The 23,319-nt window shown below is 49.6% G+C and overlaps 2 protein-coding genes across 2 annotated transcripts in view; both read left to right on the top strand.

The window, feature by feature from the left end:
• LOC148116150 (rano class II histocompatibility antigen, A beta chain-like) overlaps positions 1-23,319 on the top strand; it is a 191,910-nt gene that overhangs the window by 89,958 nt on the left and 78,633 nt on the right. The window lies entirely within an intron of this gene.
• Positions 972-23,296, top strand: LOC148116153 (H-2 class II histocompatibility antigen, E-S beta chain-like). Its single transcript, XM_087888308.1, has 4 exons — positions 972-1,089; positions 7,802-8,092; positions 22,689-22,970; positions 23,112-23,296. Exons 1-4 carry the CDS (start codon positions 972-974, stop codon positions 23,294-23,296), a joined length of 876 nt encoding a protein of 291 aa, XP_087744434.1.

Here is a 23,319-nt window from a genome sequence, read left to right as displayed (position 1 = left end):
CTTCTGGGGGAGCCTCTGAATTGGGGGAGGAGACGCAGAACACCCCCAGCCAATCCCCCTGGAGGGGAGGGGGAAGTGAGGGAGAAGGAGGGGGCGGGAGACACTCCCTTCGAGAGGCTCTTCTGGGGGGCTGCACTGCAGGGTCTTTTTGCAGGAGAGTCGGTCTAGATGTCCTCATTGTGGCCCCTCCCCAGATCCCCTCCCAAAGGAAGAGAGAGTGGGGGGGATGGACGCTACTTTCCCTCCAGCCCCCCCCCCAATCATTCCTGCCCCTTGAGATCCAACCTTCCCTGCAGAGACTGAATGGGATTGCTGGACCGGTTGAGCTTCTGCCTGCCTTTTCCCACCCTGGGAGGATGGAGGAGGTTCCCCCCTCCCCCTCTGCCTTCCTCTCTGGGATTGAGAGTTCCCCCTCCCTCCTCCAGGGGGCGTCTTCCGCCAGTCTATCTTGGAAGGACTCCCGCAACTCCCCCTTCCCACGTGGGTCCCCCCTCCTCTCCCAGGGGCTGGGAACGATGGGCCCTGGAGTCCCTCCTGACGGCCTTCCTCCTCCTCCCCCTCGCAGCCCATTTCCTGGCCCAGATGAAGGCCGAGTGCCACTTCCTCAACGGGACGCAGCGGGTGAGGTTCCTGGACAGGCGCTTCTACGACCGGTAGGAGATCTATTACTTCGACAGCGACCTCGGGAAGGTCGTGTCTCTCCGTTGGCTCAACCCGATGTGGACACCTGGAACAGGGATGAGCAGCACCTGCAGATCATGAAGGCGGCTGTGGATTATTTCTGAGGGCACAACTACCGGGTGTACAGCTACAGCGGTGGCTTGCTTTCCTGCCCCAAACTTTCCCCAAACTGCTTCCCAAACTTCGGTGTGGGTTAGGGTTAGGGTTAGGGCGGGCAACTGGGAGGCAGAGAAGGAGGTGCGGGAGGCTGCTATGCCTCGGGGCTCTGAGGAAAGACAGCCGAAAGGTCCATGCGGAGGCCGCCAATCACGAGCCCCGGGGGCGCCTGTTTCCCTTCCAAGGAAACGGCTCAGCTACTTCGAAGCGAGCGGCCAGGAAGCTTCCTCGCCGAGAGACGGGCAGACGGAGGCATGAAATCCTGAAATCTTTTCAGGCTAAACTAAAACTGATACCTGTAGAATCTGAATATCTCTCTCTCCCTCCCTCCACCCCCCCTCGCTCTTTTCCTTCCGAAAAATCGATTCGGCAAATAAGCACCCCGGTCCCGATCTCTCCTGAGTAGCCTTCCGACATGAACGCACGTTAATTTACAGGCGCCTCTACTTTCAGGGACCCTAAAGATATTCACAGCACAGAAGACATTCAGGGACATCCTGAGGTAAATCTCAAACGGCGCCTAGAAGAAAAAGGCGGGAAAAAGGGACCCGCCCCCTTTTCATCCACAGCAACCAATCAGAGCGCAGATCCCCTCAGGCGGGAGCCCCCCCCCTCAGCCACAAGAGGGTGTTCTGGACCTTTCTAGACTTTCCTTCTCCAGCTCTTAAATTGAATATCTTCACATTTAAAGTGTTCAAAGGAAACAGACTTAAAATGACTTTGCTTTTGTCCATTGGATAAATTTGTCCTTCTAGAAATAGCTGGTGACATATTCATGTGTAAAAGCAAAAAGTTGAGGCTGGAATGTTTGTTTTTTAATCTTGTACTGTGCTAAAAAGAGCCGGAAGTCAAAGCCTTTTTTCCCCTGAAACTCAGACTTTCTTTTCCCCTCTTTTTCTCCTTCCCCTAATTTCCTATTTCTGTTTTTCTTTGTGTTTTATGAAATAAATAAATAAATAAGAAACAGACCTAAAGAGGTGAAATTGCAGGATAGGTAAGAAATAACCGAACCACTCTAGAAACTCAACAGAAGAAAGACAAAAACCTCCTTCCATGCATTTGGGTTGATATAAAGGGGGGAAAGAAGGACAGAGCCTTGGGGGTACATTGGAAGCCACCCAACCCCAAAGTCAAACGGTCACTAAATGAACCATTATAAGTCAAGGACTCCTTTCTTCAATGTGCTTTAACTGAGGGAGAAAAGGACCAGAGTCCTATAATGAGGTTGTGGGGAGGGGCCCCTTCAGCCACCTCCAATGGGGCAGAGGACCTTGTGGCTGCCCCACCTGCAGACTCAGCCATGGGGCGGAGGAGGAGGAGGAGGAGGGGAGTCCCTGAGGGAGAATGGAGGCTTGTTGCCTGCTGGATCCTGGCCAGGTCCTCAGTTCCGCTTCGGAGGAGCCCAAAGCTTCAGGCTGGGGAAGCGAAGCCCAAGCGCCTCTGCAGCTCTTGGGGGCTGGAGAAGGAAGGGCTGCTCTGTGTGTGTGTGTGTGTGTGTGTGTGTGTGTGTGTGTGTGGAAGAGAGAACTCGGAGAAGAGCACAATATTTGGCGGGTTGGAAGCATGAAAGGGGCCCAGAGGTTCTGCCTGGGTCAGGGGAGGGAGGGAGGCCCCACAGAGGCTGCCTGGATCTGGGGCTGACTGTGTGTGAGTGGCTGTGTCAGATACACAACTGTGGGGCAGATGCTGGGGGGGACCTGGCTCTGGGCTGCTGAGGCTGGTGCTGGGCCAGGGGGGAGTTTGACCCCTCCAGCCCCCCCATCCCTGGAAAGGACCCAGGCCACCTCTGGACCCCCAAAACTCTTGAAACAGGATCCGGAATTCAGGATCTCTCTAAGCCGCCTTTGCGTAACTGAGCAGAACCCGAATCTCCCGCAAAGACTAGAAAAAATGTTTTCTATGGATGAAGTGAAAGAGGAGAAGAAGAAACAGAAGGTTTCCTTTTGGGATAGTTTTGGGGGGGGAGAGATTTCCAGACTGTGATGGTTAAAAGGCTGTAATCCTATAGTGGAGGAAATAGGATCCCTGAAGTCCCCAGGATTTCTATTAAAATTCCAGGTTATTCTATAAATTATAAATTTATTCTTCAGTTTAATATACTGTTCTTCCATCCATCCTTCCTAAATAATATTGAAATCTTTTACAAGGAAGAAAATCCGCTCAGATCCTCTGACACGTCATATCCGTGGATATGGATTTTCTTCTCCTTCTTTTGGGAAAATGTTTCCTCCAACTTCCCTCCAGAAGAACTAAATTCATCTCAGAGGCTGATTCTTAGGACTTGGGAGTCCCAGGACTGATTCCTTTCCCTGTAAAATCCCCTTTTCTCTCAGGATCCCTGCAGGCAAAAGGTTGAGTTCACGTTTTTGGGTTGAGTTGAGTTCAAGAACAGCTGGAATGGAGAATCCGGCTCGTTCATAATATAAAATGTTTCTGAGATTTATGGAGCTTAAAGGTTTATTTCAAATCACGGCAGAGATTTGGAAAGGTGGGAAAAGCTGCATTTATGTGGAAACGATATTTCTCTTCAAAAGAAGTTTTGTACAAACACACGTACAAAAGTTGGAGGGAATTAAGGACAAAAACACCCTCAAAATTTCCAGGGAGGAAAAAGTGCCTTGAGGGCCCTTTGGCTGAGAATTGGGGGGGGGACGGAGGAAGAGCCGCTGCTCAGACGGGGGGGGGGACCTCCCTGAACTCTGGGCTTGGGCCGGAAGAGAAGGGGGGATGGGGGGGTCTTGGCTGGGCTCTGGGTGGGGGGAAACTCCACTTGGGACCCTTCCTGGAGGGGAAGACCGACTGGAGTCCCACTCCTGCCCTTGGGATCTCCCTCGCTCACTTGGGATCTCACAAGCAGATCCTGGAGTGGGGCAGCATCTCTAGGGATCACCCCTCAACTGACAGAAGCCGAAGCCCAGAGAAGGTCGATCTGCCTGGAAGGGAAAATGGGATCATCCTCCGAGGGGGATCCGACCTGGAAGGGATCAGGAGGGATTTCCTGACCCTGAGAACCAATGATTCAATGGAGCGCCCCCCCCACCTGGAATTGTGCGGGGAGGAGGGGGGGCTGCATCCCTGGAGGCCACCAGATTGGACTAGAAGATCTCTAAGGTCCCTTCCTGCCTTTGAGTCTCCCCATCGGCCCTCCCCCCCAGCCTTCCACCCACCCACCCACCCCCTCCTGCTTGTGGGGGGAGGGGGAGGAAAGGCTGGGACTGTCCATAAAAGAGGAAGCAGCCGGAGACCCTCCAGACTCTGGGCTGAACCCCCGACAGGCTCCGCTCCAGCAGTCCTTCAGGGGGAGATTCTTCCCCCCCCTTCTGATTCACCCCCTCCCCCCATTGAGCTCAACAGCAGCCATTCTGGAACCCAAACCGACCTAAACCCCACAGCGCTGGGGGTCAGCCCTCCCCTACGGCAGCCCCTGTGCCAGGAAGGAAGGGGGTCAAAGGTCAGAGGCTTCCCTGGGGGTTTCACCTGGGGGCCAGGAAATGTGGGGAGGGGTCAGTGTGCGTGTGTGTGTTCGTGTCCACAGTCACCAGCTCATCCCCACCCCCTGCAGAGTCCAGGTGCTGCTGGGGGCTCCCTCCCTCCCCCCAAATTGAGCCTGGCTCCTCTTTGCCCTCCTGGAGTCTCAGCAGCCCCAGCCTGGATTCCCCCGGGCACTGCGGGAACTCAAAGGGCATCTAGTCCACCAGGCAGACTCTGCCCACAGCCAGGAGTTCGATCCTGAGGGTGCTCAGGGCTTCACTCAGACTTCTCTTCTTCCGAGGTGGGTAAAAGGAGGAGCCAGATTGTTGGGGGGAGAGGCTGACTCTGTCAAGCGCTTAGAGAGGGCTGTAAAAGGAGCGTATAAAGCGGTGTATAAGTCGAAGGGCTGAGGCTCTCTAGGGAAGATCCTGAGGGCCGAGGCGAGGGGGGTTTCCTGCCTGTTTCTCCGCCCTGCCAGAGTTGGTGTCTTTCCCTCCTGGATGGAGCCTCGATTGGAGTTCTGGTTTCCTGCCTTCCTCTTTGTCTGGTGCTGATCCCTGCTTATCCGTTGGCTCTTGGAGGGGAGGCGTCTCTTTTTCTTCTCTTCCGAGCTTTATTATTGTCTTTTTTGAGGGTTGGGTTTTCAGGATTCCTGGACAAGGAACTTGAAATCTAAATTTATGACTTTATTACTGCACCTCCTGACTGCAGCAAGAATTCCTAATATGCAAAAATGGAAAGAAACCTCCATCCCCAGGATGGACGAAGTGATGGAATGAAAAATGTGGCAGAGATGGCAAAATAAACTTTTTGAGCAGAGGAAAGAATAGCGTTCCAGCTGTTTTTCTACCTGGAAGCCACTTCTGGACTTTGTGCTTGAGGCAGAAAAAAAATGAAACCTGGAGTTTTGGGATTTACTGATTAAGTTAAGTTGTTGTTATAGAAATGGTTAATATTTACTTAGAAAAGAAATAAAAACCGAGGGTACAATTTCACTTTCTATTTTATTGTGCTGGGAAGAAGTTTTTTTCCTCTCTTTTTTCCTTTTGCCCTTTATCCCCCACTTCTCCTTCCCTTTTCTTTCCCTTCCCCATTTCTCTAATACTTTTATTTTCCATTTGATGCCCTTATAATCTTCATGGAGCATCATAAAAAGGAGCCTTTTGTTTTAGGGGCCTTCCTGTCCCACAGCCAAAATATCCAAATCTCATCAGGATCTGCACAATCAGATGGCAAAATTTCTTCCAAAATGTAACTTTATAAATGTAACTTTTTCCTCTCCGAGGAAAGGAGCGGGAAGCGGAGGAGAAACGGCGAACTTCATTCCTGGATCTTCATCCGGGGCTGCTTTGCAAGGAAAAGGGGGATCCCGACCCACAGAAAGGAAGAAAGAGGGAGATTCCTACACAATCGGGGTTCAGGGGCGGGAAACCTGAAGGAGCCGGTCCGTCCAGACGTTCTGAGCAAGGGAGACGCGTGTTTCAAGGAAGGAAATCGCCCTTTTCTCTTGTGAAGCCAAGAGATCCCTATGGAGATTCCCCCGTGAAGGGAGAGGATCCGACTGGATTAGGAGGGATCCCTTCAGATCCTGCATGGACTATCATCTGAGGGTTTTCCTGGCTTCCCTTCGGATTGGGCGGAGCGTGTGACCCCCAAGTCCTGGCTGGCTGTGGGGCTGCCCCTCCCCCCTTGTCATCCAGCGCGGCTGCTGGGGGCTCCCTCCTCCCCTTCTGAGCCCCGAAGGACCCCTCGAGCTCTGGATCCACTTTGCCCTTCTGGACTCTCGGCAGATCCACCTTAGGCTCCTTCTGGGCACTGTGGGAACTAAAAGGGCATCTAGTCCACCCTTCCAGTCCAGGCGCCCAGAGAAAGGGAGATTGGAGGAGAATGGGGGGGGGAGGGGGGCAAAAGGAAGAGGACATTCCCCTCCGGAGCTGGCATGAAAGACCCCCCAGATTGCAGCCCCCCAAGACTGAAGGGATTCCCCTCCCCCACTTTCTCCGCTTCTCTCTCTGCGCCGAACTATCTCCTGCATCGGGCGAAGTCAAGGGAGGCTCTGCCCGGAGACCGATGACGCTGCAGAAGGGAGGATTTCCATTGGTCCTCCTGCTCTTTCTGGACTCTCCCTCTTCCGAAGTCCAAGGAAAACTCCTCCCCCCCTCCAGACCCTCCGATTCCTCCTGTGGGGCTGGGAGCGTCTTTCTCCCCCCTTTGGGGCGCTTGTGGGGAGCCTCCATGGCTTTGGCTGGGCTCCCCCTGATGCTGCTGCTGGGGGCGCTGGCCCGGATCCCCGGGAGCGAAGGGGGGGAGGAGACCCCCGGTAAGGAGGGGGCTGGAGGGGGCTGGGGGGGAGGAGGGGGCTGGGGGGAGGAGGGGGCTGGGAAGGACCCCTGGATGTGGGGAAGAAAGCTGCTGTGTCTCCAGAGCCTTCAACAGCCTCGATCTCTGCGTGGTCTCCTCCCCCTTCCTCCCCATATCCCCCCCTTTCCCAATTGTAGCCAAGGTGGGGGTCTCAGCCGGGCCCCTTTCTGCCCCCCCCCGCAGCGTCTGGGTCTCAGTCGGCTGCATGGAAAGGGGAAGGGGAGGAAAAGCGAAAGAGGGAAACTGAGGCATTTTCAGCCCTGAATCCCCAGAAGGGAAAAGAGGCATTTGAGCAAAAGTCTTTTTCCTTCTTCAGAAACTTCACTTTTTCTCCTGAATCTCAGATTGGAGGCTGTGAAGGTCAGGCAAGGGGGGGGGGCTTCGGGCCCTTCTGGGGAGCCCCTGAAGTTGCAGAGGAGGCCAAGAACCCTCCAGCCCCCATAATCTCCCACTGCTGTATCGGGACCTGGAGGGGAGGGGGAGTACTGAGGGAGAAGGAGATTGGGGGTCCCCTTTGTGAAGGGGGCTGGAGACCCTCCCTTTGAGGTGCAGGGGTGGCAGGGGGTCTTTTTGTGGAGGGGGAGGGGAAACAGGGGTGATCCCAGAGAATCCTCCAAAGGGAGGGAATTGAGTTGAAGATTCGGGGAAAGAAGAAAAGCTGGGGGGACCCAGGGAAGGTGGGGGTTCGAATGGCTGGGAGACCCCAGGAGAGTCAGTCTAGATGTCCTCATTGTGTCCCCTCCCCGATATCCCCTCCCAAAGGAAGAGAGAGTGGGGGGTATGGACGTTACTTTCCCTCCGGCCCTCCCCCCCCAATTCCTGCCCCTTGAGATCCAACCTTCCCTGCAGAGAGGAGATCTGCCCGACCAGTTGAGCTTCTGTCTGCCTTTTTCCTCCGTGGGAGGCTGGAGGAGGTCCCTCTCCTCCCTCCCACTTTCTTCCCCCCCCTCCAGACCCCCCCAGGAAGCCTCCCTTTCTTTCTGGGACTGAGAGAGTTCCCGTTCCCTCCTCCAGGGGGCATCTTCCCCCAGTCTCTCTCGGAAGGTCCCCCGCCCCGCCCCCTCCTCTTCTACTAGTGGCTGGGAGCGATGGGCCCTGGAATCCCTCCTGACCGCCTTCCTCCCCCTCGCAGCCCATTTCCTGGTCCAGGGGAAGTCCGAGTGCCGCTTCCTCAACGGGACGCAGCGGGTGAGGCTCCTGATCAGGTACATCTACGACCGGCAGGAGATCGCCCGCTTCGACAGCGACCTCGGGCAGTTCGTGGTCCTCAAGGAGTTGGGGAAGGCGAGTGCGGACTATTGGAACAGGGATGAGCAGCTCCTGCAGTACGAGAAGACCCAAGTGGATCGCTTCTGCCGATACAACTACGGGGTGAACAGCTACCAGGCGGCCAAGAGGGAGGAGCGGGTGGTTGGCCGGAGAGGTGAGTCGGGGGGGGGGAGGGAGGGAGGGGGGGCTTCCCTGGGAGGGGGACACCTGACCCCCCTTTCATTTGATTTCATTTCTTGGGATCCTCCCGGATGGAGGTTTTGCTCCTCATTTATTTATTTATTTATTCTGCACTCTCAGATGAACAAAATCTTCTTCCCAGGCTCCAAACTCTCCTCCTGCCTGGAATCTGGGATCCCTTTGATCCATTCCCCCCCCCCAAGAAAATCCATCCAGATATGTTTCTTTTGGGGGGGGTCTCTCTCTCTCTCTCTCCTGCTCAATGCAGGCACTTCTTCACTTAACAACAGTTCGTTTAGTGACCCTTGAAAGTTCCAACGGCAGTGAAAAAAAATGACTTATGACTGTTTTTCACACTTACCACATATTCAGTCTGGAGGCAAAACTCACTTTCACTCCTAAATTCTTCCCTGCGAAACCTGGGAGGATTTTCAGCTGCCACATAAGATGCATTTAGAAATGTTTTTCCTACCAAAGAGGATATTTATTTATTTATTTATTATTCAAATTTCTATACTGCCCTTCTCCTTTCGGACTCAGGGCGATGAACAGCCAAAAATAAAACATTTGTGCACAAACATTAAAATAAGTTTAAAATAATTAAATAAGATTTGGCCCATAATTTAAAACATTTCCATTTCCAAAACATTTTCGTGGAGATAATAATATTCACCTGTTTAATTTGTTTCTGGATGAAATTTAAAGTTTATTTTTCCCCTACAAACAGCCCAACATTCTTGTCATCTGGCACAGTACTTGAAATAATTCTCATTCCAATAATATTTAACATAGAGATTTCACTTTCACTTTTATTAACTTATCTAGTGATTTTTCATAACCTCCGAAAGTGCCCCAAGTGCCAATTGTGTTGGTGTTGTGAGTGTGTCTCTTTTGTGGGCCTCTCAGGGCCTCCCTCCCTCCTCCCGCCTTTTGGGGGTCTCTGGGGGGATTTTCCCTTCAGGGAAAGGAGCTTCATCAGCTGCCCAAAGACTCCAAAGCCCATCCTCCCCTCCTCTTTTCCTCCCTTCCCTCCCCTCCTTCCTTCCTTCCTTTGGTTCAGGAACAGGACCGAAATCTCTGTCTGGATAGTTTGTTAAAAACCTTTAGCTGCTCACAAGCTTTATCCACATAAATAGAATGCATTTTTATTATAAATCCAAAATAGTGATCCTGAATTTCATTGTGATTCATATAATTTCTTCTTCATCAAAAGTATTATTTTTACTTCCATGAAAATACTTCAGACAAGAGGCCAATAATTCTCCAGGGGTTCCTGTTCTTTATTAAAAGAACAGGAATATTTATTAAATTACGTGTATTTAGAGCAAATTGTTGGTGCGGCTCCAGTTGAGGAGACCTGAAATCACAGGATGTTTCTTGAGTCTCTTTGGGGGAATTTTCTCTTCCTTTTTCTTTGACTTCTGAGCGGACTTTTCTCTCCGGAGAGATCCGGGCATCTCCTTCCCCCGAGAGGCCAAAGCTTTTCTCTGGCCACCAAGAGAGGCTCTCAACCTTCCCTCCCCAAAATTATATATATGTATATGAAGAACTTAATGAATCCTGCTGAATCAGTCTGCCTGTGGGTGCTTTCTGGATTTGATTTTTACAAGAAACTCTGATTTATATCTGTCTCCTATTTTACTATGTCAAGTATTTGCAAGCCATTGGCACATATATCATACAGACACTAGTGGAGGCAGAAAGTGTCCCCACCCCTATGTGGAGAGGAGGGGCTTACACTGAGTATAAAACCCTCTCTAACCTCTCCACCACGCTCTCTTTTACATTTGTTCTCCATGAGACATGATCTTTGATAGGGGTGGTCACACACGCTGTGTGCCCCCTATCCTAATGGATATTAAGACAGCCTTTGTATATAGTTAATATGTTTTGTTATATGAATAAATACATTTATCACATTTATTCATGCATCTGCCTTTGGACTCTTCTATGCTCCTGGGTGTTTCTACGATCCCAATTTCCACAGAATGGTAGCAGAGGGAATGGTAGCAGAACTCCACTCCAGGAGCTGTTGAAAAGGCGAGATGCCCTCCAAAATAACCTGTGAGAGAAGCTCCCCTGTTGTGACCAGAGGCCTTCAACGGAGGAGAACTTCACAGCAGCCCCAGTCTGAATCAACGATGGAAAACATTGAAGGGGGTTTCCATCCAGCTACACCCTGGCAGCCAGAGGCCACCCAGAGGCAGCAAGAGATCCCAGGGGCCGAGCCAAGCGATGCTGGAGAAGGCTTCTTCAGCACTGACGAAGAGGGGGCAGAAGGACCAGATGAAAGCCTGGACAGGCAAGTGGCTGAGATGTCAGAAGAGGAGTGCCGAGCAGCGCTGGCCTCCCTCCTGAAGACAAGGGCAGCAGCCAGAGAGAGGCCTGAGGAGGCAGCACCAGAGATGCCTGCCATCCCGGTAAGGACTCCCCTGCCTGATCTCTCCAAGATGGCGCCTGCCGCCAGAGAGACTGCCCCCCCACCCAGTTTCCCGCCAAACAAAATGGCCGCCAGGCCACTTCCGGAGGCAACTTCCTCCAAGATGGCTGCTCCCCTGGGCACTCTGCCAGCACCACGAGCCAGGCCCTCCCCAGCCCCACAGCCCAGGCCTACAACGCCAGCCAGTCAGTTCAGCCTTCCAGCGGCCCAGAGGACCACTCCGAACCCACAAGCCCCTTGCCAGGCCCTGCCTGCCACGGCAAACATCAAAGAGGCCATAGAGGCCCTGGTCGCTGCCCTGGAACTTATGGAGCAACCACCCACCGCCCCCCCCCGAGGCCCCAGACCCAGCTGCCCACTCAAGGAGGGCCCCAAATCCAACCTCCCACCCCCGGAGGAACCCAGATGGACCTGCAGCCTCCCACCCCCCACTGCAGAGGCGCTCACCATTCACTGAATGCTCCACGGAGGCCCAGGCTGAGGCCTCCGCACCTTTCCGGCCCTGCTGGGATGATCCAGAGCTGCAATCCTGCCCCTCTGATGGAGAAGAGGAGATCCAGAGACATTTCCAGGCCTATCCAGCCCATGGACCTCATCTGATGGGCCTCCAGTCTCCAGAAAGATCTCCAGGCCTTCTTCCCACTCCTCCAAGGCTTCCCCGCCACACAGCTGATGCTCGGGCCTATGCTGAAGCTCCAGCCAGACCTGACTTCAGAGCTCAGAGAGGGAGATCGGAGCTCCAACAAGAAAAGGCTTTGGAGCATGCTCCATTTCCTGCACGTGCCCAGTTGCTTCAAACTACAGAAGGACTACAAAAAGGAGCCAGACCTAAGCAATCAATCCCAGGTTTAGGGATCCCAATGCCATTCACAACAGGCTTTTTTCAGCCATTTAAACAACTCCCCATGCAGTTTAATGGCAATAATTTTGTAACTTTGCCAAATAATTTTGAAAAATTACATTTAAGTGGTCAGAATTTTAAAAAATGGTGTAAAGAGATTCAGATAATTCTCTTAAGAGAAAATACTCTGGACATGATCAAAAGACCACCCCCTTTACCTTGGAGCCCTGAAATTGAGTTCCTGCATAAAAGAGCTTACACAACCCTGTTAAGTTCTATAGACACAGCTCTGTATGCCAGTCTTTCAGACGGCCTCACAGCTCAGGAAGTTTGGACTGCCCTATATAATTTGTTCCATAGTGACAATATGGCTGCAACCAGCAGATTGTCAAGAATTTCCCACAACTATAAACTCAGACCTGGTGTCAAAATGGGGGAACATTTGGCAACGCTTAAAGCCATGAGGGATGAGCTTATACAGAGGGGGGAGCCTGTTTCTGAATCCACTTTAATTAGTGTGATGTTGAACTCCCTAGACAAATCCTGGAGTCCCTTTATTATTTCTCTAGAAGGGGTTTCTAGGGAACAAAGAAATATAGAATACTTTTCTGGCCGCTTTATTGAGGAAGATTTAAGGCGCAGAGATGAGGAACAACAAGAAATGAAGGAGGCATATCACAGGCCTAGGCCTCAGAGGAGGCGCCAGGACACAAGTGAAAGGATTAATACCCTTCCCACCTGCTTTGACTGTGGCATACAAGGTCACTTTAAAAGGGAGTGCCCTCGCTCTAGGGCCAACACGGCTGGACTTAAGTACAGTAAAAATAAAAGAGGCCGTGGAAGAGGGGGAGGTGGTCATAAAGGATACCAATTCTGTAGTGTCACTAGTGACAATCACACCTCCCAGGTAAAGGATGCTGAGGGGCTGTGGCTTCTTGATTCAGGTGCATCAACGCATATAGCCAACACGAAGCCACGATTTAAGGTTTTACACCCACTCAAGTCCTCAGTAAAAGTTGCCACTGGGGACAAGGCAGAGGTAACTGGGGAAGGCGTGATCAATGTGCCTGGTATAGGAGATGTCACAGGGGCACTGTATGTTCCCTCAATCAAGAACAACCTTTTAAGCATCTTAAAATTGACTGAGGATAAAAACGTAAAACTGGTTTTTGAGAAGGGTGGAGGTTATGTTTCCGAAAATGGGGGTGTTGTTGGCAATATTGTAAAAATCAACAATTTGCCTTATTTTTCCCCAAAAGCACAGGTCAAAAGGCACAAGAAACCTAACAAGAGGGCTCAGGGAGCTAACGCCCAGATAGAGCAGAAAGCTTCTGTGCCAGCCCTCAGGTTGTCCAAACTCAAGGACCCTGGACCTAAAACCAATGAAGCTTTTAAACCAGCTCCTAGGACATCCAAAGCCATTAAGGCTGAGCCCATTAAGGTCACAACTCCTCAGCCAACCCTGAGGAACTCTAAGGTGACCATTAATCCAGTGCCTACTCTCATTACTGAACAGACCAAGGCTTGTAATGGTAAGATACATAAGGTTGACAAAGTATGTATGGGTAAACCTTTACATTTGGATTGTGCTCATATATTACACCGCAGGCTAGGCCATGCCAGCTTCCCGGTTATTAAGAAAATGCAAGATTTTTCTGATGGGCTTAAGATAAAGAATTGTAATACCTATTTGGAATGTGCCATCTGTAAGGCAGCAAAATCTAAAACTGCTGCTATACCTAAGGTCTCTTCCCGTCGTGCAAGGTACCCTTATCAGCTGGTACACATGGATTTGGTTGGTCCTTTTAGACCCTCCCTTGGTAGGGGGCGTTATTTTTTAACGGTAGTAGATGATTACTCTCGTTATGGCCATGTATTTATTTTAAAGGACAAAACTGAAGTCTTTACCAACTTCAAATATCTTTACAACCAGATCCAAACGCAACACAAGGTGTGCATCGCTCAGGTGCAGAGTGATAGGGGGACTGAGTTTACATCCAAGATTTTCGAAAAGTGGATGAAGGAGAGAGGCATCCTCCATTTTAAATCATCCCCTCGAACTCCGTCCGAGAATGGTATTTCAGAAAGGAGAAATGGAGTGCTGCAGAATGTCATGAACTGCCTACTTGCAGATGCTGACATGAGCCAAGTTTTTTGGGCAGAAGCGGTCAAAATGGCTAATTATTTAGTCAACAGGACGTGGAGTAGTGCCATTAACCAAACCCCATACTTCCTGGTCCATGGAAGGAAACCTAGCCTCTCACACCTGAGAATTTTTGGTTCCTATGCCTGGGTCCATATTCCCAAGCACCTCAGAAGAAAGGGGGGCAAGGCATCAAGGAGGCTCAGATTTATAGGTTATGCAACCGGCAGCAAGGCCTCTAGGTTTGTAGACAAAAATAACCTTGTCATTGTCTCTAGATCAGCTTCCTTTGAGGAGGGGTCAAATTGGTCAAAAATTCATTCCAATGAACCCGGTTATTCCCTTATTAGAAGCGACACTGAACAAGCAGCACCACCTGAAGAGGATGAACCAACAAACTCCAAGCAACTGACCAGCGAAGATCCAGATGGTGATGAATCCCTACCTGACTCTGACGATTCAGACAAGGAATCCCTGGGTGACTTCACACCTCCTGCCTCACCTAAACGACCATATCTTCGCAGCGCCTGGGACAGAGGCCCGCCCCATTTTGATTGGAAAGATACTTCCGGCAGCTCCGATTCTGACACTGATGCTCCGGATGACACTGATGATGGTGAGTGGCAATTTCCCAGACGATCAAAACGCTCCAATAAAGGGGTGCCACCCAAAAGGTTGGACATTGGCTGTGTTGCCTCTGTCAACAGCGTTACCATGGCCCCTAAAACGTACTCAGATGTCCTTCAGCTTCCCGAGGAAGAACAGCGCAGGTGGAGGGTGGCAATGGAGCGGGAAATGGACAGTCTCAAAAAAAAATTGAAAGTCTTCATCCCCATGGAAGTCCCCAAAAAGAGGAAAGCAATTGGCACCCGTTGGGTCTACAAGGTCAAGCCAATGCCCAACAACAAACTCCTCTATAAGGCCCGGCTGGTAGCACAAGGCTACGCACAGCGCTACTTGCAGGACTTTGATGAAACATACTCCCCCACCGTGAGAGCGGAAAGTGTGAGGGCTGCTTTGGTCACCGCAGCAGCACATGGGGAACACATTTTTCAATTTGATGTGCAAACTGCTTATTTACACGCACATCTAAAACAAGAAATTTACGTCAGAGGTGCCCCCGGATTTCAACGGCAGGAAGGCCACACCTGGCTTCTGAAGAAAAGTTTGTACGGCCTCAAACAATCAGGCAGACTGTGGTACAAATGCCTGACCAAAACTCTCAAATCACTGGGTTTCCATCCATCTCCAGCTGATAAATGTACCTTCACAAGGGATACCAAAGGGGGGCTGGAGAAAGTCCTAGTGTATGTCGATGATCTTTTATATATAGGGCCTGACAAGGGGGGAAGTATTATATTTGCCAGGACCCTACAAAAAAAGTTCACTCTAAAGTCTTTAGGATATGTGGACAAGTACCTAGGCGAACAAATCATCACTACACCAAAAGGTTTTGCTCTCTCCCAAAAGGAAAAGATAGAGGAACTCTTGGTGAAATGTAAAATGGAAGATAGCAAGCCAACGGCTATCCCAATGCAGACCGAATATTATGGATTGGCACACAAGGATAGCCCAGAGTTCCAAAATAATACTCTATTTAGGTCAGTGATTGGCTCATTACTATATATAAGTAACTGGAGCCGTCCAGATATTGCCCTGGCCATAAACCTGCTATCTAGACAAGTGGAACATCCTACCCAGTTCCACTGGTTGGCCATTAAAAAGCTATTAAGGTATCTCAAGACCACAGCAGATTACGTGCTTCGCTTGGAACCTGAGAATAGAGACAAGGCCCAATTAAAATGCTTCGCGGATGCGGACTGGGCCGGAGATACCAAGACACGTAGGAGTACTTCGGGCTTCTTGGTACTATTAAATGAGGCACCCATCCATTGGCATGTGGGGCAACAGAAATTTGTTTCGTGCTCCACCGCTGAGGCCGAATATGCATGCTTATCAGAGGCAGGGAACGATCTGATATGGTTTGATGCCTTAATTTCTAGCATCTGGACACCACCGACTTTGCCCATCCAAATTATAGAAGACAACACCGGGGCCATAGGCATTGCCAAAGCCTATGCGGTGGGAAAAAGGTCCAGACATATTGATATCCGCTATCAAAATGTTAGGCAACTAGTAGAGATGGGGTTTATATCTTTATCACATTGTCAGACCAAATATCAAACAGCTGATATTTTCACAAAACCTCTACCAGCAGATAGGCACAAAGATCTGTGTAAAAAGTTATGTCTCACAGGGTAAAATCTGTTGTGTATTGCATTTGTATGTTTGCATGCCATTGACTCGCAAGGAGGGGAACTGTCAAGTATTTGCAAGCCATTGGCACATATATCATACAGACACTAGTGGAGGCAGGAAGTGCCCCCACCCCTATGTGGAGAGGAGGGGCTTACACTGAGTATAAAACCCCCTCTAACCTTTCCACCTCGCTCCCTCTTTTACGTTTGTTCTCCAGGAGACATGATCTTTGATAGGGGTAGTCACACACGCTGTGTGCCCCCTACCCTAATGGATATTAAGACAGCCTTTGTATATAGTTAATATGTTTTGTTATATGAATAAATACATTTATCACATTTATTCATGCATCTGCCTTTGGACTCTTCTATGCTCCTGGGTGTTTCTACGATCCCAATTTCCACAGCAACAGAAATCTTGGGCTCAATTGTGGTCCTAAGTCGAGGACTCCCTGTATCTACATATATATTTCTCTCTATCCCTGATTCATTTCTATCCTATTCAGGAACCTCCCGTCTCCCTCCCTCTTCCCACCCAGAAGCCCCTCCCTCTCTTCCTCTGCCCCAGAAATGCTGTTTTTGGCACTTTGGGATAAAACCTTGTTTTTTACCTAAAATAAAAATAATAATTACTTGACCCCTTTTTATGGATCTTCTGCTTTTTTTTCATCTTTCAGAAACAAATGAGTAATGGAAGCAGCCTAGAATTTGTCATCACGATTCAATGCTTAAACCGAGATGTAAAAACCTCAATAAGAGGAATCCTGATCGTTTCCATTCTTCCTTCCTGGGGAGGCTCCTCATTTGGGGGGAGAATCCAAAAACACCCACAAACTTTAAAACTGAATTTGGGGTCATAAGAAAGAAATTGGGCCTCCATTCAGCCCTGAAGCCTCAGATTCTTTCCTTCTCTCTTCCAGATTCCTTCAATGTTGCCTACATTTCCTTTTCTCATTTTATTTCTTTGTCTAATAAAAATCAACTGATGGGGTTTCAGAGGCCAAGCATTGCGCAAGTCAAGGATTTTAGCTGCCCTTGTTTCCATTCGGCCTTTACAGAAAAAGTATATTCCTTTTATTAGAATCAGAAAAGTCTTGAAAGCATCATTACTTAAGAATTAGCTAAGTTTAATGTTCCCATTGTGAGCCCAGAGATTCTCCAAAAATAACGTCTCACCATAGAATCCAATAAGACCTTTCTTTCTTTCTTCCATAAGAGGAAAACCTCCAGATCCTAAGAGAGAAAAGCCTCTTGGAGCATTTGCTCCTTTGGTAAATAATTGAATATTTTCTGGGAACCTGCAGAGATTTTGCTCTCCACATATTCAGTCTGGAGGCAAAACTCATTTTCACTCCTAAATTCTTCCCTGCAAACCTGGGAGGATTTTCAGCTGCCACATAAGATGCATTTGGAAATGTTTTTACTACCAAAGAGGATATTTTCTTGGAGATAATAATATCCAGCTATATAATTTGTTTCTGGATGATATTTAATGTTTATTTTCCCCCTACAAACAGCCCAACATTCTTGTCATCTGGCACAGTACTTGAAATAATTCTCATTCCAATAATATTTCACATAGAGATTTCACCACTTTTATTCATTTATCTAGTGATTTTTCATAACCTCCGAAAGTGCCCCAAGTGCCAATTGTGTTGGTGTTGTGAGTGTGTCTTTTTTTTTTTTGTGGGCCTCTCAGGGCCTCCCTCCCTCCTCCCTCCTTTTGGGGGTCTGGGGGGGGGATTTTCCCTTCAGGGAAAGGAGCTTCATCAGCTGCCCAAAGACTCCAAAGCCCATTCTCCCCTCCTCTTTTCCTCCCTTCCCTCCTTCCTTCCTTCCTTCCTCTGGTTCAGGGACAGGACCAAAATCTCTGGATGGTTTGTTCCTTTAGCTCCTCACAAGCTTCATCCACATAAATAGAATGCATTTTTATTATAAATCCAAAATGGTGATCCTGAATTTCATTGCGATTCATATAATTTCTTCTTCATCAAAAGTATTATTTTTACTTCCATGAAAATACTTCAGACAAGAAGCCAATAATTCTCCAGGGGTTCCTGTTCTTTATTAAAAGAACAGGAATATTTATTAAATTCCGTGTATTTTTTTTTTTTTAATTTGATTTATATGCCGCCTTTCTCCGGAGACTCAGGACGGCTTACAATGCGTTAAGCAATAGCCTTCATACTTCTGTATATTTATACAAAGTCAGCTTATTGCCCCCACAAACTGGGTCCTCATTTCACCTACCTTAGAAAGGATGGAAGGCTGAGTCATCCTTGAGCCTTGGAGAGATTCGAACCAGCAGTAAATTGCAGGCAGCTGTGTTAATAACAGGGTGCTTAGACCACTGTACTATCAAGGCTCTTTAAAGCCAATTGTTGGTCAGCCTCCAGTTTAGGAGACCTGAAATCACAGGATGTTTCTTGAGTCTCTTGGGGGAATTTTCTCTTCCTTTTTCTTTGACTTCTGAGCCGACTTTTCTCTCCGGAGAGATCTGGGCGTCTCCTTCCCCCGAGAGGCCAAAGCTTTTCTCTGGCCACCAAGAGAGGCTCCCAACCTTCCCTCAACTCTCCCCAAAATTATATATATGTATATAAAGACCTTAATGAATCCTGCTGAATCAGTCTGCCTGTGGGTGCTTTCTGGATTTGATTTTTACAAGAAACTCTGATTTATATCTGTGTCCTATTTTACTACATTAGGCATCAAGCTTGATATCAAAAAGAAATCTTGAATGACATGATGTGGAGCAGATAAAATGTACTTTGTCCTCCTGCTGTTTTAAATCAAGAGGTCTCTATTTGTCTATTAAATTGGATTCCTGGATGGGCCGAGGGAGAAAGTTGTGTCCCTTGGTAGGAATTTAAAAGGAAAAAAGAGATACCTTTTTTGGATCCAATTAAAATCTCCAGCAACTCCCATCTGGCCAAATTGGAACCCCAAAATCTTCACACTGCAGTCTTGTAAATAATGAGGTTTGGGATGGGCTATAAAAATAAACATGGAAAACTATCAAATTGCAGCTTTAAAATCAATCAAAGCAATTCCACAAAGGCCTTTAATGTCCCAAGAGGCAAAGGGGATTTTCCTGAATAAAGAAAACAACTCACACCTGAAATGCTGCTATTTGTCTGCGTGGAAACCTGACCAGATCCCAGGTTGGAATTACAAATAACCATTTAAACATGGGTTGTTCTTAAGCATCATAGAATTTACTGTTAATAAGAAAATCCCTCAAGAGAAAACAAAATGGTTAGCAAAGGACTCTGGGCTGGAATGGATCTATTGTCAACTCTCTTGGGGGTCATTCTGTATTTTGTACTCCTGCTGTTTTAAATCAAGAGGTCTATTAAATGGAATTCCTGGATGGGCAGAGGGAGAAAGTTGTGTCTCTCCGTAGATATTTAAAAAGAAAAAAAAATTCCGATCCAATTAAAATCTCCAGCAACTCCCAACTGGCCAAATTGGAACCCCAAAATCTTCACACTGCAGTATTGTAAATAATTAGCTTTGGGATATGCTATAAAAATAAACATGGAAAAATACCAAATTGCAGATTTTGAATTTCCACTGATTTAAAATCTGATCCTTCCATTTTCTTGCTAAAAGTCTTTTTCTCATCCAAAATTTGCATTTCCTGTTTTTTAAAAAATCCATTTTCAGTTTGTAAAGCCTCTGCCTTCTTTTAGCACTTCCACAAAGGCCTTTAATGTCCCAAGAGGCAAATGGGATTTTCCTGGAAAATAAAAACAACTCACACCTGAAATGCTGCTATTTCTCTGCATGGAAACCTGACCAGATCCCAGGTTGGAATTACAAATAAACATTTAAAAATGGGTTCTTCTTAAGCATCATAGAATTTACTGTTAATAAGAAAATCCCTCAATAGAAAAAAAAATGGTTAGCAAAGGACTCTGGGCTGGAATGGATCTATTGTCAACTCTCTTGGGGGTCTCATCCAGACTAACCCCCCCCCATTAATCCATCCAAGAGTTGTGCCAGTTGGAGCATTTGCTGAAGGAGGAGATCCAGATCCAAGTTCCCCTCTGGATCCCTTCCCCACTCCCTGCCCCCCTCATCCAGGGCAGAAGCTTCCCTCTGGGAGTCAGAGGGACCCCTCCCCACCTCCTTCCCCAGGAATGGCCGGTTCCTGCGGCTGGGAAGGAGGCCGGCTGGGTGCAGGCAGAGCCTGGTCTGTTAGTTTAGTTTAGTTTAGTTTATTAGATTTGTATACCGCCCTACTCCCGAAGGACTCAGGGCGGTGAACAGCCATGAAATAAAACATATCAATACAAAATTTAAAATAGAAATAAAACAAGTTAGATAAATTTGGCTGAACCATATTTAAAACCCCAATAATTTAAAACCAAATTTAAAATTCCCATTTAAAAGAGGAGAAGTTTAGGTCAGGCCGGCTTGCTGGAATAGGAACGTCTTCAGCGTGCGACGGAAGGTACGCAGATCCGGAATCCTCCGTATCTCGGGGGGGAGCTCGTTCCAGATAGTAGGTGCCCCCACAGAGAAGGCTCTCCCCCTGGGGGCCGCCAGTCGACATTGTTTGGCCGACGGCACCCGGAGGAGCCCCTCTCTATGGGAGCGTACTGGTCGGTGGGAGGCTATTGGTGGTAGCAGGCGGTCCCGTAGATAACCAGGTCCTGAGCCATGGAGCGCTCTAAAGGTGATGACCAAAACCTTGAAGCGCACTCGGAAGACCACCGGGAGCCAGTGCAGCTCGCGCAGGAGAGGCGTTACATGGGAGCGCCACGTCGCTCCCATCACCACCCGCGCGGCCGCACTCTGCGCCAGTTGGAGCCTCCGAGTGCTCCTCAAGGGGAGCCCCATGTAGAGAGCGTTACAATAGTCCAGACGGGAGGTGACGAGGGCATGAGTGACCGTGCGTAACGAGTCCCGATCCAGAAAGGGACGCAACTGGCGAATCAGGCGAACCTGATGAAAAATCCTCCCGGTCACGGCCGTCAAGTGCTCTTCTAAAGACAGCCGTGAATCCAGGAGGACACCCAAGTTGCGAGCCCTCTCCGTGGGGGCCAATACTTCGCCCCCAATAGTCAGCGATGGCACCAGCTGACTATATCGGGATGTCGGAAACCACAGCCACTCGGTCTTGGATGGGTTGAGTCTGAGCCTGTTTCTCCCCATCCAGATCCGTACGGCCTCCAGGCACCGGGACATCACTTCAAGGGCATCGTTGGGGTGGTCCGGGGTGGAGATGTACAGCTGGGTGTCGTCAGCGTACTGATGGTACTCCACCCCGAAACCACGGATGATCTCGCCCAACGGCTTCACATAAATGTTGAACAAAAGGGGCGAGAGGACCGATCCTTGTGGCACCCCACATATAAGGGGCCTCGGGGTCGACCTCTGCCCCCCTGTCAACACAGACTGCGACCGGTCGGAGAGAAAGGAGGAGAACCACCGTAGTACGGTGCCTCCCACCCCCAACCCCCCCAACCGGTGCAGCATGATACCATGGTCGATGGTATCAAAAGCCGCTGAGAGATCTAATAGGACCAGGATAGAGGAACAACCTCTGTCCCGAGCCCTCCAGAGATCATCCACCAACGCGACCAATGCCGTTTCCGTGCTGTACCCAGGCCTGAAGCCCGACTGGAACGGATCTAGATACGTCGTTTCATCCAGGTACCGGGGAAACTGTCGTGCCACCACACTCTCAACAACCTTCGCAACAAAGCGAAGGTTGGAGACTGGACGATAATTAGCCAATATTGCCGGGTCCAGGGAAGGCTTCTTGAGGAGAGGTCTCACCACCGCCTCTTTCAAGGCGGCGGGAAAGACACCTCTGGGGTGGGTCTCCTCTTGAATCCCCCCAAAGACCCCCCCAGGAAGGATCCTTGAGAGATCATGAGATCTCCCAAAACCTCTTCTGCCCTTCCTGCTCTGAAGGGGGGATTCAGGATCTCTCATCTTCAGTGGGGGAGAAACTTTTCCTTCAGGGGATTCTGGCAGTTATGGGGAGCAAAGGGCTGCCCCCCCCCATTGGGCTCCTTTGCCCTTTCCTTCAAAATGCCTCTTTCTGTTGAGGCTGCCTAAATTTGAGGGAGGCTGGAGGTCTCCTCTGTCTGCTGATGTGATAAGGTTTCATCTCCACCTCTGGGGACCCAGGAGATGCTGAGGCTGCCCCCTCGAGGGTCCTGGAGGCTGTGGGGGGAGGGGCTGAATGGGGGATTAGGGGCTTCGGCTGAACCCTGGAAAGGCCAAAGGGCTTTGGGTTTTGGGAGCCCCAAGATGGGGGACTTTAACCAACTTTCTTCTGGGTGGAGCTGCATTGTCCCAGAGACCCAGTTGGCAATTCTGGAGATTCTCCTGGAGTCCCGGAGAGCAGGTGGCAGTCACGGCTAGGAGAGGGTCTGTAAGACTTTGGGTTAGTTGTGGCCACTTTGGAAAATAAATTTAATAAATAACTAAATTTACAAAACAAACAAACAAATGTTGTGGTATTACATCTAATTAAAAGTGTGGTTTCATTTTCAACGAGATCCCATGAATCATCCGACTCGTGCTGCATCTGTTCTTCCTGTTTTCTGCGTTATTTATTTCCATGTCCACCACATCTGGCAGAAGGTTCCTTCCACCTCTGGGCGTTTCCAGCATTTATCCCTGTCAGACATGCCTATTTGGGGAATTCTTTTTGGAGACTGTAATTGGTCCCAATCAGGAAGGATTTAACGTTTTTCCCTCTTTCAGGATCCCTTTTAATTTCTTGCTGCAATTTACTTTGGAAGATGACATAAAACACAGTATATTTTCAGGAGTGAAAAGGGATCTTGGCCTGAACTAACCAACTTGGTCTTCCATTCTGGGCCCTGTTGTGTCTCTCATGTGGCTCCTTCTCCTCCTTCTCTCCAGCCAAGCCCACCGTCTCCATCTCCCCCACCAAGATGGATCCCTCTTCCCCCAACACCATCCTCCTCTGCACCGCGACCGGCTTTTACCCCGTGGAGATCGAGGTCCAGTGGCTGAAGAATGGGCGGCCGGAGGAGGAGGGTGTGGCCTTCGGGGAGGAGCTCCAGAACGGAGACTGGACCTATCAGCTCCAGGTGATGCTGGAGACCCAGCCCCAATGGGGGGATGTCTACACTTGCAAGGTGGAGCATGCCAGCCTGGAGGCCCCCATCACCGTCCAGTGGGGTAAGCCCCTCCCTCCCCTCCCTCCCTTCCTGCCCTGAGAAGGGGGAGAAACCCACCCCATAGGGAGAGCTGGAATGGACCCTCCTGGGGGAAGGTGGGCCTGATCCTCCTGCTCAGGTGAGGCTCCTTCTCCTTCCCCAGAGCCCCGTTCCTCCAGCTCTGCCAGGAGCAAACGCTGGACGGGGATCATGGGGGCCGTGATAGGAGTGGCCTTCCTGGCTGTGGGGCTCTTCTCCTACCTGAAGAGCAAGAAAGGTGAGTCTGGGGGGCTGGAGGAGAGGTGGTGGGGAGGGGACCCTCTAGGGGAGGCCTCTCCTCAAGCTTAGCAGGTGGCCAAGAGGGGCCCCTG

Source organism: Pantherophis guttatus, chromosome 2, assembly GCF_059756535.1.
Source record: "Pantherophis guttatus breed Tessera chromosome 2, ASM5975653v1, whole genome shotgun sequence".
Classification (NCBI taxonomy): Eukaryota; Metazoa; Chordata; class Lepidosauria; order Squamata; family Colubridae; genus Pantherophis; species Pantherophis guttatus.
The sequence above is the reverse complement of the archived record's forward strand: the minus strand, read 5'-3'. Positions and strand labels throughout refer to the sequence as shown.

Coding starts and splice junctions, on each gene's coding strand:
- LOC148116153 (XM_087888308.1), top strand. CDS start 972: ATGCGGAGGCCGCCAATCACGAGCCCCGGGGGCGCCTGTTTCCCTTCC. Junction 8,093..22,688: donor GCGGGTGGTTGGCCGGAGAG/GTGAGTCGGGGG, acceptor CCTTCTCTCCAG/CCAAGCCCACCGTCTCCATC. Junction 22,971..23,111: donor CCCCATCACCGTCCAGTGGG/GTAAGCCCCTCC, acceptor CTCCTTCCCCAG/AGCCCCGTTCCTCCAGCTCT.